Genomic DNA, 16,492 nt, shown 5'->3' on the forward strand with positions numbered 1-16,492 from the left:
TGACGATCATTCCAACACTAAAAGTTGCTCAGACGGAGAAAGCGCACTCTTTGGGAGAACAATTGTCAAAAATAACTCTCTAGACTATCCCAGAAACTACAAGATGGTCTTGTTCTTTGGTCTTCTTGGGAGGCACCTGGGGGGTGCTAGATACATCCACTGCCGACCTTTTTAATGGTTGGTATTCGTCACTGGAACGCCACTGGTGCCTCTGTTCAGGGATCAAAACCTCAGAATTAGAAGGAAGACAATTACTGGAAAAAGGTGCCTTTTTATTGGTTGTCTGTTGTCAACTGGGATGACTACAGGTGCGACTGAGAGGCCGACTACCGGTAGAACCCTTGGACTCCGCTGAACTACCAGTATGTCCCTTCCCAGGGGGAAAGTAACATGGACTTTAAGTCTAGGATATTCAGCAGGCTGGATAGCTGCCACTTCCACTACACCTCCATGAAGACATCTTATCAGTGGCTGCCTGCCGAGACCCGGATTATGTAGATGCTCAACTGAAGAGCAGCTACCCGGAGCCAAAACCTAACAGACAGCACTAGGATCCATAGCTCAAGAAGTCAAGACAAGCACACTATATGGACTCCTTTTCAATGGTTGTCCACCAGAACCTGCACACAACAGGTTCAACTGAGGAGTAACTATCCGCAGGCAAACCCCTATGAACCTCACAGACTGACAGTATGCCTCCTCCCAGGTTTAGAGGAGTATGACAGGGACTGGGTTAGGGAATTCAATAGGACCGGATAGCTACATCCTCCACTACACATCCAGTAAGACACCTTTCCAATGGCTGTTTGTCAATACCTGGGACTGGCAACAGTTTCGACTGAGGGAGCAACAACTCTTGTGTAACCCCATGACCTCCCTTGGACTTACAGTTTGCCTCCTTCCAGGTGCAGGGGAGTATGACAGGGATCTTTCGTTTAGAATCAAAGGACTAATAGACACCTCCTCCACTGCACAACACTTGAATATCACAGGGTTAATGCTAACCCCAACACAAAATTGGCAATGGCATGGGAAGGAAGCGAGGGAGCCAGGCACGGAAACAAGGGGATAACATTACAGTGGACCCCTGTATTCTTGTTCTCCAGATTCGCGGACTCACACATTCACGGATTTCTCTTGGGAACGTTTCCCTGCATTATTCGTGGAAAACTCGCGCATTCGCTGTATTTTTCTATGATAAATATCCACAAATTCCTGGTTATTTTGATGAATTTCGTCATAAAATGCACTTTTTGTTATAAAACTATTAAAAAAACCATGTAGGAAAATTTTTAGTGGGTTTTTCTTGAGTTTTAACTAACAAAATAGGCTGTTTTTAGCATTTTTATAGGGGTTCCAAACATTCGCGGGTTCTAACTATACACGGGGGGTCTGGTACGCATCCCCCGCGAATACGGGGGGACCACTGTATAGGGCTACCAGTAGGAGAGAAAACAAGGTATGTGCTGACTGAACACTTTATTTGGTTCATGTACAGCCCCCATAGGGATGAATCCCTCTGGAGGGTTCTTGTATTTTTTCAAATAAGCTGCCTCTGAAATTTTATCATTGTTTAAGTGTTTTCTCGTCAGCATCATATTCGTTCAGAAAAGGAGTCTTCAGTTACTTACTTCTTATCTTCAGTTTAGGCATATTAGATGTAGACCATGGGCGATCATGGACGTTTTTGCGTGCTCGTGGAGGCTTTTGATGCTTGTGGACACTCCCGGTCATGTATGGTCCTGGGTGCTCATGGACACTTTTGAGCGCTTATGAGCACTCGTGAACACACTGGCACTTATGAGCAATTATGGACACCATGGTGCTTATGGGAGCTTTGATGCTTGCACCACTGGAGCCTTTGTTCAAGGTTCTTATGAGAGCTTTAGCACTTATGGGCGCTTTGGTGCTGATGCTCAGCCACTGGAGCCTCTGTGCCAGATGGCAGACAGCGCTAGTGTGCGCCATCGAACACTCATAGTACGAGCTGGCTTCATGCTGAAGTGAGCGTTTCTGCTGGAAGAGAGGAGTGTTCATAATCTCTGCATCAACTTAAACAAGTGCTCTCCTTATAGAGGAGACATGAGAAAAATCCCAGAAAAGTCTTTAAAATGCACTGCTGGAGCAAGTACTATCCCGAAACAATTACTGGGACTGACTCTCGGCTGATGATAAGCACCATAAGCACTGTTCTCTCCTTCTACTTTCTGCCCTTACACTTTAATTCTCTGCAAAGGACAGTACAAAGGTTAAATTAATATAATTTATCAACTGTTAGCAAGACTATGTACAGTAAACAAACAAAATATGCAAAAACTTAGCCCAAGCAAATAATGATTGAAGAATTTATGAGTAGCCTACACCCTGTAAACAAAAATTGGCTTAAAGGAATGACAGAAACAAGAATTACTTTTTACAACAAAAATATATCGGCAGCTCACAAGAAGCCTAGCCATTACTTTTAAGGGCAATTGTTTAACGATGACTAGTGAATTGCCGACTCCCTATTAAGAACACTGATGTAAAATCTTGGCTAACGTAAGATACAAAATTTACTCTCCAGGGAAAATAATATTGGCGACTCGCAAATATAGGCGCCTAGGCAAAAAATGGGTAAAAGTTGTCTAGCTTTTAGCCTAAAAGAATGATGAAAGATTCAGATAGTATTACTTTGAGGCAATAAACAGTTTTCGAGTATTATATTCAGAAAATACCTTCAAGAATTTAATAACAAGGCAAACTATATACCGAGGGTTTACAAGTATGAGGCCCGGTAAACAGAAAAAACAATGCAAAGTTTAGCCTAAAGGAATGCCGGAACATACGAGAATTACTTTTAGGGGCAAACTATTATCAGCTCGCAAGCGTAAATGAGACTATACTCTGTTTTTTTTTCATCGTGTCATCCGCCTGTGGTGTTTTTGTATGGTAACACTGCGTCCCCATGGCTTTAGGAGTAGTTACATTAGCTTACATTCAACGATTATAAATAATATCCTATTTCGAATATTAACGGTGTAATTCGCATATAGTAAATTATTAAAACACTTTTCAGTTGCAAATGTACACCCAGATATCCTTTTATTTACCTAAAACTTACACACAGCGTAACTATTTAAGCCCTGGGACGCAGTGTTACCATACAAAAAACACCACAAGGCGGATGGACAGATAAAAAAAAACAGAGTATAGTTGATGATCAACTCAATAATAATAAAACAAGTAAATAAAACATCCTGTGATGGTTACCAAATATGCGTACCAGTGGGATGTACACCACTGAAATCCAGTTAAATAACCAGAAAATAATGAACAAGCTACTTACTGCCATCACTGGTGTTTACCAGACAGTGGCAGGAACAAATCAAACTTGCTGCTCACAGTCATTCCTATTCTCCCGCTAGTGGGCGGGACTGGTCGTCTACACAATGATTTGAAGTGCAATCTGAAAAAATGATATTTTTTTTCATGAATACAAAATGGACAGATTTTTTTTTATGTATAGTATTTACCAAGTAATTACACTGCTATAATTTCAATCCATTGGCAGCTAGAATATTTGAATTTTGCAGTAGTGCTATTTTGATTTGGCTTGGCGATTACCACCTGCCCATTACCAGGGGAGAGAGGAACCAACTCACCACGGAATTAAATTTTTTATGCCCTTTTATCCATGACAGGGGAGGAGGGGGGCCTTTAATTGTGTCATTACTTAGCAATTATACATAAAATCTCATTTTATCATAAAAATATCATTTTTATGCATGCAACTTACAAAGTAAATACATAACTGAATCCCACATTGTTGCAGGTGGGATCCATGGCAATACTAGATTCCAATTCATATTACATAATAAAAAGAAAAATAGTCAGTTCCAACATTTAGGAAATGCCTCTTGGTTCTTTACCTGTTAAGAGAACTGTTACAGATGATTACTGCCTCTGGATGACGCCTGTACAGACATTGCAGTATGTATAGCCAAGAGTTGTTCTCTACTTAGTGGGATCCATGCAGCACAGGGATAGTCTGTGGCTAGCAAGGTCTAAACAATGATGCCCCTGTCCAGGCCACAGAAACCAAAAAAAAAAAAAAAAAAAACAATGAAACCAGAGTAAATATGTATCACTGCCAAAATATATTTAAAACCCATACCCAACTATTAAAATTAAAAGGATTGGAGGGTACTCCTGGTACATAGTACCTCCAAGCTTCCCTTGTGACTCAACAACCTTATTCAAGAAGAAGAAAACAAGATTAGGAAGAAAGGCCTTCCTATACACCCTTACCCAACACCGTGCCAGCAACTAAAAATGGTCCTAGGTACTACAGTTATCATAAATCTTTTCAATATTGCACAGATGAGATGCAAACACTGATTTACATTTCCAGTGTGTCACTTGAATTATAGAATCCAGACAGAGGTTATGTTTAAAAGAAAGTGATGTTGCCACAGCTCTTATCGTGTAGCTTGAGTTTCACAGAATTAAAGTCTGACTCTTTAATCAGTGAATGTGCTTCTACAATGAGGTTCCTCAAAAAGAACAAAAGTGTATTTTTGGAAAGAGGGAGCAACAGTTTCTGACATTGCACCAAAGATGATCAGAGGGGCCATGAGTCTTCTCTGTATGCTGGAGATCATACTTGAGAGCTCTAACCAGACATAAGGATCTCTCTTCCTCTTCTAGTCCTAATAAGTCTGTTAGACTTTTGATCACAAAAGAACCAAGCCAAGGCTTGGAGGAGTCTTGTTCTTCACGAAGAACCCCAAGGTTAAAGCACACACTGCATTATCCTGTGAAAATCCAATCTTCTTATTCACTGAGTGAAGGTCACATACTCTCTTTGCCGTGGATAAGGCTACCAAGAACAAGGCTTTCCTCATAAGGTCTCTGTAAGAAGCTAAACTCAACGGCTCAAAGCGTGGTTCTGACAGTCATTTAAGCACTACATCATGATTCAATGACAGTGATCTAGTCTCTTTTTGCTTCTCATGTCAAAGGATCTGATAATGTCCAAAAGATCTTTAATAGTAGCCAGATCAACACCTCTATACTTGAATACGTAGCTCTGCATAGCTCTGTATCCTTTGACTGTCAATGTAGACAGACGCCTTGACACCCTCAAGAATAGCAGGAAATCATCAATTTCCACTATAGTCGTCTTAGAAGACGAGATTTTATGTCCCTTACACCAAGATCGGAAGACTGTCCACTTTGCCAGATACACATTACTTGACGATTTCCTTCTGCATTGAGCAACAGCTCTTGCAGCTTGGCTTGAAAAGCCTTTCGCTCATAAGAGTCATCGGGACAGTCAGAGCCAGAGCGGACAGTCATTGGTGGTATTGTCGGAAGTGGGGCTGTCTGAGCAGATTGATCTTTTGTGGTAATATCCTTGGGAGTGAGCAGCTCCAGGTCTAGAAACCATTCCTGGACAGGCCAGAATGGTGCAATTAGGGTCATGGAAATATTCTGGTGAGACCTGAATTTGTTTATGACCTCTCTTGCCATCTTGAAAGGTGGAAAGGCATAGAGGTCCTTGTCTGACCAATCTGTCAGCATTGCATCTGTTGCCCATGCGTGTGGGTCCGGTGCCAGAGAGCAGTAAAGCGGAAGCTGATGGTTCTTGGCAGTCGCAAACAGACCTAGGACTGGTTTGCCCCATAATATCCATAAGTTGAGGCACACCAACAGGTCTAATGTCCACTCCGTGAGGAGAACTTGTTTCCTGTGGCTTAGTTCATCCACTAAGAAGTTGAATTTCCCTTGGATGAACCTGGTCAGGATTGTGGATCAATTCTGATTTGCTCATAGAAAGGCTTTTGACGCTTTGCACAGAGAAAAGGAGTGCATCCCCCATTTCCTTATGAAGGACAGCGCTGTGGTGTTGTCCAAGAGAACAGTTATGAACTATACTTTGTCGTGGGTTTGATCTGCAAAAGTTAACAACCCCCCAGTGTATTGCCGTAAACCTAGGTCGGAGGCGTCTGAATAGAACACTATGTCGGGGTTCAGAGGAAAGAGACTTCCCTTCCGAGAGCCCTTCTCTTGACCTCCACCATGACAGACCTTCCTTTATTTCTACTGTCACTGAGAAACTGAAGGAGTCCAGATCTTTTCTCCTGTTCCAGTTTATCTTGAGGGAAAACTAAAGAGTCCTCATGAGTAACCTTCCCAGGGACACAAACTGTTCTGTGGAAGAAAGGGTCCTGAGAAGGCTCATCCATTCCTTCACAAAGCAAAACTGAAGGGAGAGAAAGTGGTCTACTCTTGGGGGAGGGAAATGCTTGAAAAACCTGTGTTGATCTTTATCCCCAAATAAACTGTTTCCTGACAGGGGACTAATGGGGAAGTTCTCATATTTATTAAGAGGCTAACAGCAGAGTTTTCTGAAGGTCCTCTGTATATTTTCTCTCTGTCTGAGAATGAAGAAGCCAGTTTTCTAAGTAAAGGGAGATCTTTATACCAACTAGATGTAGCCATTTGGCAATGGGGGTTAAGACTTGGGTAAACACTTGAGGAGCTGTTGAGAGCCAAAAGCACAACACTTTGAACTGGTAGATCTTGTTCTTGAAGACAAACCTGAGAAATTTCTTCAAGTCCTGGTGAATGGGGGATATGGAAGTACGTATGCATCTTCCATATCGATGGAAATCATCCAGTCCCCCTGACGAATGGATGACAATGGATGACAATACTGTCTGGTTCATCTCCACTTTTAATTTGGTATTTTGAACAAGCAAATTCAATGTGCTTACGTCTAGGATGGGCCTCCAGCCCCTCCCAAGGCTTTGGAGACCACACATAGTTGGTTGTTAAATCTTGGTGTTGGGGAGTTGTCTACTTCCTTTCGTTCGTAAGACAGGATACTTCTTGAGACAGGGCAATGAATTTCTCTGAACTTGCAGAGTACAGGCAGTCCCCAGGTTACAGAGGGGGTTCTGTTCCCAGCAGGGCGGTGTAAGTTTAAAACTGCCTTAACCCGAATCACCATAATTATAATGGGACTAAATAGCACTTACAGCACTATCACAGCATCCGAAGGCCAGGTTATGTCACTGTAAAACATGTAATGGCACCATAAATCCACTTACAACACTGAAAAATTGTGGTTAACAGCGCCATGAGGCAAGTGCCGTAAGTCTGGAACGATGTCACCTGGGGACTGCCACTTATAATCTGTTAAAGCTATCAGTGAGGTGGTCAAGGGTGGATTTCTCATCAATGGGATGACATAGCCCTATTTTAAAACATTGACTATCCAAGAGTTTGCCCCTCTTGCTCCCCAGTTCATACAAAACTGGTGGAGCCTTGCTCCTACCGGAGTACGAAGGCTGATTACTTCATTTCTTAGCTGGTGCCTTGGAGGAAGACTTTTTAATAGCTCAAGAAGTAAAATGCACTCTTCCCTGAGACCTGGGAAAGAATCTGGAATTACCCCTGCCACGAAAGGACTGCGCTTGAATGGAAGGAGGAGGACGGACACTAGAGCTGATTCCCAAGGACGTTTCGTTGACTGTGCTGGAAGGTCATGGGTCTACTTCTTCTGGAAGTCAGAAGACACAGAAGCACCGTAGTTTCCGGGAAAAGATGCTTGCTATCCAATGATGAATAGAGAAGAGGGGACCTTTGTGTACATGATACTCCTTTAGTTATAAATGAGCACCATAGCTCTCTTCTTTAAAATGCCTAGAGTAAAGCGAGAGGCCAATTCTTGGGCTCCAACCCTGATCCTCTTATCAAGGCAAGAGACAACCCCTACTAATCGATGACGGAGTCTTCAACAAGAATCGAGCATTCCTATAAACCCACAAAAAAGATACTTAGGAATGACAGTCTTCAAACATATAATTGTAATGTTTGGCCAATGATAATCTAAATCATTCTTAAATTTCACTGTCAAAACTCCACCTTCAAAACAATAGTTAGCATTTATAATTACAGCAATAGCCAACTAAGAATTATGACAATTTGTCTACAAGCATAAGATTCCATTAAGAATTACAAACACGTATGGGTAAATGGGCTCTGCTGTCTATATGGCAGTACAACACATACCATACATATTTATTTAAAGCTCATAGAATGTTTTACAAATTGAGACAACTGCATTTCTTCTATATTGTAGACAAGTTTAATAAGAATATACGTATACACAATGATTTCTAAGAGTGAGAATTATTTTGTATCTGGATTGCAGTGTAGTGTAAAAGTGTGCCATCATTTTCCTAAACTTTAGGTTATCCCCTGTAACTTGAGGGGTCCTCTTAATCAAACTTCGAACTTCTCAGTTCAGTCCACAAAGTGACCTATCCGTATAAGAGTGGAGTCTGGGTTCCCCTGAAAAGCACAAAAAGATGGCTCAAGGCTTCCTCAAGAATTCCCAGAGGAATGCCAGAAAGGGTGAGAGAGTCATAATATTCTGGCATGTCCAATTTAGCAGTTCTCTGGTATTTTAGCAATAATTTACCTTAGAAATAGCGCTAAAGGAACGTATTTCACTGGGCGACACGGCTTCCTCGCCCAGAAATAGATTTTTCCCTAAGTCAGAATCCCTTATTTACAAGTTTAATATTGAAAAAGATACACAACTTGGCTCCTGTTTCTTGAGATTGCTGAAAGGCGCTGGATTCATTTCCCCAAAGGCAGATATTGCAGCAACTCACCATCCAAAATGGTCTCAGGATTGATAACCAAATGGCTCTAGTGCCTTTTTTCCACTAATAAACTAAATTTAATATAGAGGCAATCATCCTGGATTCTAGTGGGACCAAACTGTCCAAGGGACCTCCTTCAAGCACTTGCCAAGGGAGCCCTGGAGGCCATTATTCTACAGAACAGGTCTCTTCCTTGGTTTAGTTGGGGAACCCAGTGACCCTAGTTTGACTGAGGGGCCATCCATAAGAGCTTCTTGCAGAAACCACAAAGACCCTTTGGGGTTGGAAAAATTATGTACATCTTAGAATCCAAGAGGGTTAATCACTTTTCTGCATGGTAACAGAACTACTCTGAAGGTTAATGAGGTGAAAGGAATTTATAGCAACTGCAAACACATGGGAAATTCTCAAATAAATTTCCATGGTGCTCCGACAAAATGTCAGAATACAATATGTAATTCCCCATCCATAGGGTTTACTAAAAATGCTCACAGAATACTATGACAAGCAGAACAGAAAACTCTTACAGATATAAAGGTAAAATTGTACTTTTAAATAATTACTGCACTTTGTGAGGCATGGTGAAGAACTTCCTGGCCCCCATCAGGCACACATCCCCTCCCCCACCTAACCTTCCTAGAACACAGGATCCTTACACACACTTAGACCTATCTAACCGTCGCCCACCTGGATCCCTCACTTAACCTAATCTAATGTACCAGGTCCTTACCCTGAAGCACATTATGTTTACAAACATTCCATAAACTTACCTTAATCTGAATCAGAACTATTAGTATGACTGACATCTTCAGACTAGTCAGGATATTTCCTGGATACTGAAGTCTACTGGGTGTCAAATTATGGAAGGTTAACTACCTAGTGATTCACTGGAAGGGCCCTTTGAAATAACTTAAAAATTACACTTCCATCTTTTTCTTCGCCATTGCACTTGGAACAAACACTGCAAAGAATTTGGTATAGGCAACAACTTCCTAAATGTAATCAAGAGCATCTATGTGAATGGGATGAAATTCAGATAGGAATTTACTGGGAGCCAAACCACTCCAAGGAGCAAGGACACAAATGAACCAAAGGCATCAAAGCCTCACACTGAAGTCAGCTTTTTCAAGCTAAGCCTGATTTCTGAAATCCCACATAAAATTTGACACTGATAACAAAACAACCAATAATATTCTAGAATTTTCCCATATGACCATAGTTCTGGGTAAAAATAACAGAAGACGTTCCAGATATGTAATCCATTCTTGCCCACAATACATTATGACAAATGAAGTCCAAAGGGCAAAGGGGAGTTCCACTCCTGTGAGTTACCATACACAAACAACTTAAAAAAAACTGAGTAGGCCATTCATTGAAAAAATTTTGGTAGCAGTAAATTTGCAAAAGATATGACTTTCTTACTATGTTAAAGAAGCTTATGTTTGCAGTGTAAAAATCCAACCTTAAGTAATGGTTTAAAGTAAAAAACAAAACAAAAAATTTACAAGTCAGTATAGTATTGCTCTAGAAATAGAAAAATCTGACCAAAATAGTACAAGGTTCTTCAAGATTTACAAAAGTGATAAACGAAACTCAGATCTTGGAGGCAAGCCTCAGATACTTCCTGGTGTGTCCCCAGGGGCAGACACACAATAAATTAGTAATGCAAGTTTAGCACTAATCAAAATGTTACAAGTACAGTAGGTATATTAGAAATACGTAATTTCATAGTATCAGTGAAATTATTAGCACACTGAGCAAATGTTCTAGAGGTACCTACCAATGCCTAAATGAAACATTTTGCAAATATCATTTTATAAAATTACTTACTGCAAACACTGAAACAACTAGTAGCTATGTAGGCTACAGTTGAACCTCTCCACACCTGCTAGCTCATCCCCAGAAAAACTCTTACAAAATGTAACAACGGATACCTAGTACCCTTAAATTAAGTCATATTTATTTATTACAATACTAACTAACCTCTGGCTGAAAAACTTGTCATAAGACTGGGACAGTGCATAGGCAACTACCAAAAATTGTGGAATACGCAATGTTCTAAAACTGTGACTCAATCACATTTTCATCGTCCCACTTAGAAAATCACATATAGTAGTAGCCTATACATGTAAATATGTTTTGAACAGAAAATGGTAAGTATATGTTTGTATTTTCTTCAAGATTCATATGTTATTCGATACTAGCCTGTGTGGGGATGTTCAATTATTAATGCATAACTAAGAACTGAATAACTTCATTGATCCATACTACCTAATTACAGTGAGCATGCAATAAGGCTGTCTTACCAGGACCCTTTACGAAGGCATCATTGTTCCCCTGGCAAACCAGCGACCTTCAAACGGAGGCCTTAATGATACACATCTATGAAAATATATCAAAAGTAACCTATATTGCTTATCCTGGCAAATCACATCACAAGATACCCAGCGAAGCTGACATTTGCGTAGGAGATGTAGGGGAAGCAACTTAACCTTACCTTCTTTAACTTTACCAAAGAAGGATGCTGGGTTTTACCTGAACTTGGTAATTATAAATCACAAAGTGAAATACTACATGGATACAACCTAACCTTCTTAGAATTTACCTACCCTAGGGTAATGGGTCTTACCAACCTTGGGTGGGATGACTCTAGGCTAACCATGAAATTGCGCAAAGCAAAACAATATCTCCTTCCATACCTAGGCTATAACCCTACCGACTAGCCTACTACCTAGCATGTGTTCTGAACTGCCCACAGTGTTCCCCTTGGGGCATACAACCTACATTGACGAAAATTTGGTAGGCAATGTCAAATTAAAATCACATTAAAACTACAAAGACATCTCTTTCACTTAGCCTATAAATAACTAACTATATATAGCTAGGTAGTACTCGTCGTTTTTACCTATTGGCTGTACATTCAATTACATCGATTTTTCCTGTCAGTCATAAAAATGTCGCATCCAAATACTAGGCTAATCAGAAATTACCGAACCCATTAAACAATTAAAATGACATATACTCTGTTTTTTTCCATCTGTCCATCCGCCTGTGGTGTTTTCGCATGGTAACACTGTGTTCCGGGCTTTAAATAGTTACGCTGTGTAAGTTTTAAGTAAATAAAAGGATATCTGGGTGTGCATTTGCAAATGAAAAGTGTTCTAATAATTTACTGTATGCGAATTACACAGTTAGTATTCAAAATAGGATATTATTTAAAGCCAGGGACGCAGTGTTACCATGTGCAAATACCACAGGCAGATGGACAGACGGGAAAAAAAAAAAAAAAAGTATAGGTCCTGCACACATCCAATTTTTCTTCCCAAATAGTAGTGCACCGCATTTTTCAACAGTAAAGATTTGTTCACGGTCTTGAGTGTACATTTTAATCCACTACAACTTTTATTTATATACCTATGACTGGACGCGTACTGGATTTACCAGAATCCAACACATACAAGCAAAAGAAAGCAGCAGCGAAACCATGACCATAGGGACGAAAGGGAAACCTGGCAATTGCGACCTCTGAAAACTGAATTCGTTAAAATGAACGCCACGGTATTGTTGAAGAAAACTCTCTGAACGGATTAAAACGGGCACTGAACTGAGCATGCCATCTGGATATAAGATCAAAGTAAACCTTATAAACGGAGAAGCTATGTGAATAATAAAGCCTAGCCAAACGGCCTTGTCTTTTCCCTTTCTTACCTGGCATTGTTTATTTGTTCATTGTCAAGAATATCCACAGATTACAAAAGCCCGCCAGTCCAATAAAAATTATTTCATACAGTGCTTAAAACAAATTACTACCTGTAAACAACTGGAAAAACTGGGATTCTTTAACAACACTATTGGTGGAGATAAATCAGGATGAATCCAGTTTACTGTCATTTCCTCATTTAGCTTTTAATTAAAAGAAACATATTCATGCCTACATATACATAAAAGCTCAATAATATTCGAAATAATAATTATTATTATTATACACATTTTTGTCAGTGTTATCAGGGTTGTTCGGTTCATATATACATTATTCTTGTTGTTGTACCTCGCAGCTGCATTCTTAATCAATTGTTAAGAAAGGGGGACAAGTAAGATGGAAGAGAATATGAACAGAGGTACAGTAAAAGGAATGAAAGGGTTGCAGCTACGGGTTGAAGGGACGCTGCAAAGATCAAGTAATGCCTACAGTATATCGAAGTTCGAACTAGCTGCACAGTGCACTGACGGCATACTCACTCTACAGAGTTCAGTAAATATATACATTGCTCTTATACTCTTTGTAAGCGTTGTTAAATAATATATATACCATCTCCCGGTAAATCCCTGGAATTTTCGTATGCAAATGTGTAATTCTTCAGCTATTTATAATGCACCAAAAACCCATAATGGTGGCTGCCTGTAGAAAACGCACGAAGGCTGTCACAAATGAAAATATTTTTCTGCGATGCTAGCTAATATCATCCATCCGCGATTTTCAAGTTTTGGAAGCAACTCATAAACAATTTTGTCATATTCATTTCCAGCCAATTCGTTTATTATATCTCTGTAAAAGTTTGTAGTATATCAAATGAAATTATTATTTTTTTAATTAGAAGAAACCCTCCTGGTCATTCCAGTTAAAAGTTTGGAATTTTGGGGCAATGGTATGGTACAATAAAACTTCATTTCCCATGTTTCATATACCAGCACAGATGTGTACATGGATCTAGATATTTTTCGGTATATAAAACGAATCCATTACAAGGAGAGATTTATTTGGCAAATTTACATTATCCAAAAATTATTCATGCAAAATACACCTCGTCTAGTCTTCCGGAGTCTAATCTTTCATCTAACAACTAGATTGAACTGTGTCCAATAAAACCATTTTCCAAGCCGATAGTACTGTGAGCATGGAGGGTTGGTAGTATTATCAAGTTTGTCTTCTATTAGTTCATATATTTCAGTCTGATTAACCATGACTGTAAAGCTTTATGGAAAGGTCCTAAATGCATCTTAGTTGTTATCAAATCGAGACTTTTTATGTCTAATGTTTAAATGGCTCCCTGACAATGATTACTTTTATTTCAATTTTAGTTACCTCACTCACGAAATCCTTTATAGCAGGAAAATAGTCTCTTTCCCAGTTACCTCCGGCTAATCCACAACCGATTTTGTATGGAAAAATCACCCTCTTCACGTCCATCTTTGGTAGCTCGGAAACCAACTTTCCCAAACACTCACGGAACCAACGGATACGGTTTTCTTGAGTGTCACTCAGCAGACCTTTTAATAAGTCATCGTCACCCGCTTGAGGTTCATTGTATCCTCCAGATGACTCTGCGCGTTCATTTCTTGATTTGCCCTGCAACTCAGAGAATATTTTTAAGGTATGCTGATTACTTTCAATACTCTGCCCCATGTAATACTGCCCGAACATATTGACAACAACTGGGTCCCTCGAGTTTCTGTTCGATCTGCGGACGTTTATGGTTCCCGGCACAGCCCTGTCCTCTTTGTGCGCCCTGTTCAGTGCCCCTATTGATCTTCTTGATGAATAGGGGTTAGAGTATGGATATCGGTTAGCCATCGTCTCCGACAAACCATGGGGCTTTACTGCCACGCAGTTAGATATTTGTACGAGCGCAGTGTGGCAGTCTCTGTAGTCTTGTGATGTGATGTCTCCTTCATGATAGATTAGAGTTTCGTCTCCTGCCAGAGAGTTCAGAGATGCGTCTCCTGCAAATGAGATAAAAGTAGCATCGTAAAGGGACCGAACGACAAATATGTTAGGTCTCATTGAAATGTGTGACACTGGTCAACAAAACCCTGGCAATGAATTATTAGCGATGGACGTTTACAGTCTGAAATATCATCTTAAGAAAATATGTAAGCTTCGTTCACGTACTTGGAACTAGTAAGCTTACCCTGACTTCTGGTTGCGCGACTGACATATTCAACACCACTTCCGTTATTCCATGTACCAAACGAAGAACCACCTTTACAGGCCTGTACTTCGGGGTAGCACTTTCTGGTACTGTCCTGCAGAGAAGAAGGAATTGACAGGATTACGTTATGAATTATTAAAGGAAAAACATCGTATCTTATTTGGAGAACCTACACACAAAAATAGACGAAATTAAACATAGTGAACATGAGCGTCCAAGACAGCAAACCTCAACCAAGGCGGAGCTGTTTACCCCTATACCCAACAAGAGTCCCTTCTCTCCTGAAGAGTTACATTCCTATCTCTCCCCAAATCTGATCACTTGTTTGTTGCTTGTCACGAGGATTTTAGTCTATGGTTAAAAATTTTGTTAAAATCCACACAACTTCTAGGGCAATCCTATTAACGGGTATTTAACTAAACAAACAAATACATAGACTCGTCCAAAAGAAATAAGACTTTCGGGTGAAAATATTCTGGAGACCCTTTCTAAATGTTTCAAGCAAGAGCGTCTGCGTTACTTGGCAACTCTTCTTAGTCGGTGAGCATTAGGATTACTTTGAGGATAACAAAAGTCTGGACCTTGAGGATTACTAACAGAAATTTTGACTTCCGTTTGCGTAATTCTGGCATGTCAGGGCGCAGGCAAATTAAATTTTGTTGACACCAAGTTACATACTGAATTAATATTTAATTAATTAATCATTTCCAATTCAACGTGACAAATGCTTTTTCTATAGAGTCATCTTTACTTTCCTTGGAAAACCACAGGATGGGTCAGAAGGAAAACATTCTACAACGGATTATATCCACTGAACAAATCTGTTTAGTTTTTTTTTTTTCTTTGTTTTGGGGACACCGGTAAACGCACCATTTTAATATATTTTTAAAGCCTGTGCTATCGAGACGAATGTCCTACAAATGTCATCCTGCTATCATTTATCTTGTACGATTTTGTTAACTAACGATTCAATAACGTCAAAGACTATAAAATCCTTAAATGAAAAATTGTAAGTTCAAAATATGGGCGAACCAACATCAAGAGTGTGGCCTGGTATTTTTTGGCGGGTAGAAGGCAGCCAAGCAGAATCCAGTTGCATAAGAGGTATTTTATTGTATAGGTCTGAAGACATTCCAAGTAAATTCCAGAATATACATATAATGAAAATGGTGATAAAACACACGAAACAACAAATTATATTCATTAAAAATAAACACACAATAACGTATTATTTGGTTTTCTGAAAACTTGCTACTATATGACAGAGTTGTTTATAGGGCTGTATTGCAGCAACAGGTAATTATGTTCTAATTTACTACGTATATTGTTATATTCTTGATAGTTTTCTAACATTTAAGGCTAAACTAGGACTATTGCTACGGATTACATCTTATTATCAAATGCAATATTTTTGAGAGAAAAAAAACAACTAATGGTTAGCCTATGACACTGAAAAATTAATTCCTTAACTAACATCTACGTACAATTATAGTTCTCACTTACGCTGTATCTTGAAATGTTTTTATTATATAGTTTCCCTGCATTGCAATTCATGCTACAATATACCAAGGCTAGCAACACATCTTATCTAGCTAAAAATTATACATTTAAATGCACCTGTTGTTGATGCTATTCTAGCCTACTGCCTTTTTTCTACATAATGTATGATAAGCAAAGCAACCTTTATTGGAAGAGATTTAAACGGCACAAAATGCTTCACAGACGTATTGCCATTCATTTTGGAAAATACTTCATGAGAGGACACTTAGCCTACCTAATAATATAAGTACGGTATCCATTAATTTTTATTCGCTATACGCATCTATTTTTTTTATGTTCAATGTTCTGAAGAGAGATAGTAATAATAGTCAAAATACTCATTATGACAATATCCACACTAGCGTT

General features: G+C 39.5%; 1 protein-coding gene across 2 annotated transcripts in view; it reads right to left on the reverse strand.

Annotated features, from left to right (window-relative positions):
• Positions 1-13,397: 13,397 nt before the first annotated feature.
• Positions 13,398-16,492, reverse strand: part of LOC135221013 (uncharacterized) — an 88,027-nt gene continuing 84,932 nt past the window's right edge. For both annotated transcript variants that reach the window (XM_064258734.1, XM_064258733.1), the window contains 2 exons: positions 14,567-14,681; positions 13,398-14,378 (listed from right to left, as the gene is read on the reverse strand). In XM_064258734.1, coding sequence (XP_064114804.1) covers positions 13,687-14,378; positions 14,567-14,681 — 807 coding nt within the window. In that variant the 3' untranslated portion in view covers positions 13,398-13,686. The remainder of the gene's footprint in view (positions 14,379-14,566; positions 14,682-16,492) is intronic.

This window comes from Macrobrachium nipponense, chromosome 2, assembly GCF_015104395.2.
Source record: "Macrobrachium nipponense isolate FS-2020 chromosome 2, ASM1510439v2, whole genome shotgun sequence".
In the NCBI taxonomy this organism is placed as follows: domain Eukaryota; kingdom Metazoa; phylum Arthropoda; class Malacostraca; order Decapoda; family Palaemonidae; genus Macrobrachium; species Macrobrachium nipponense.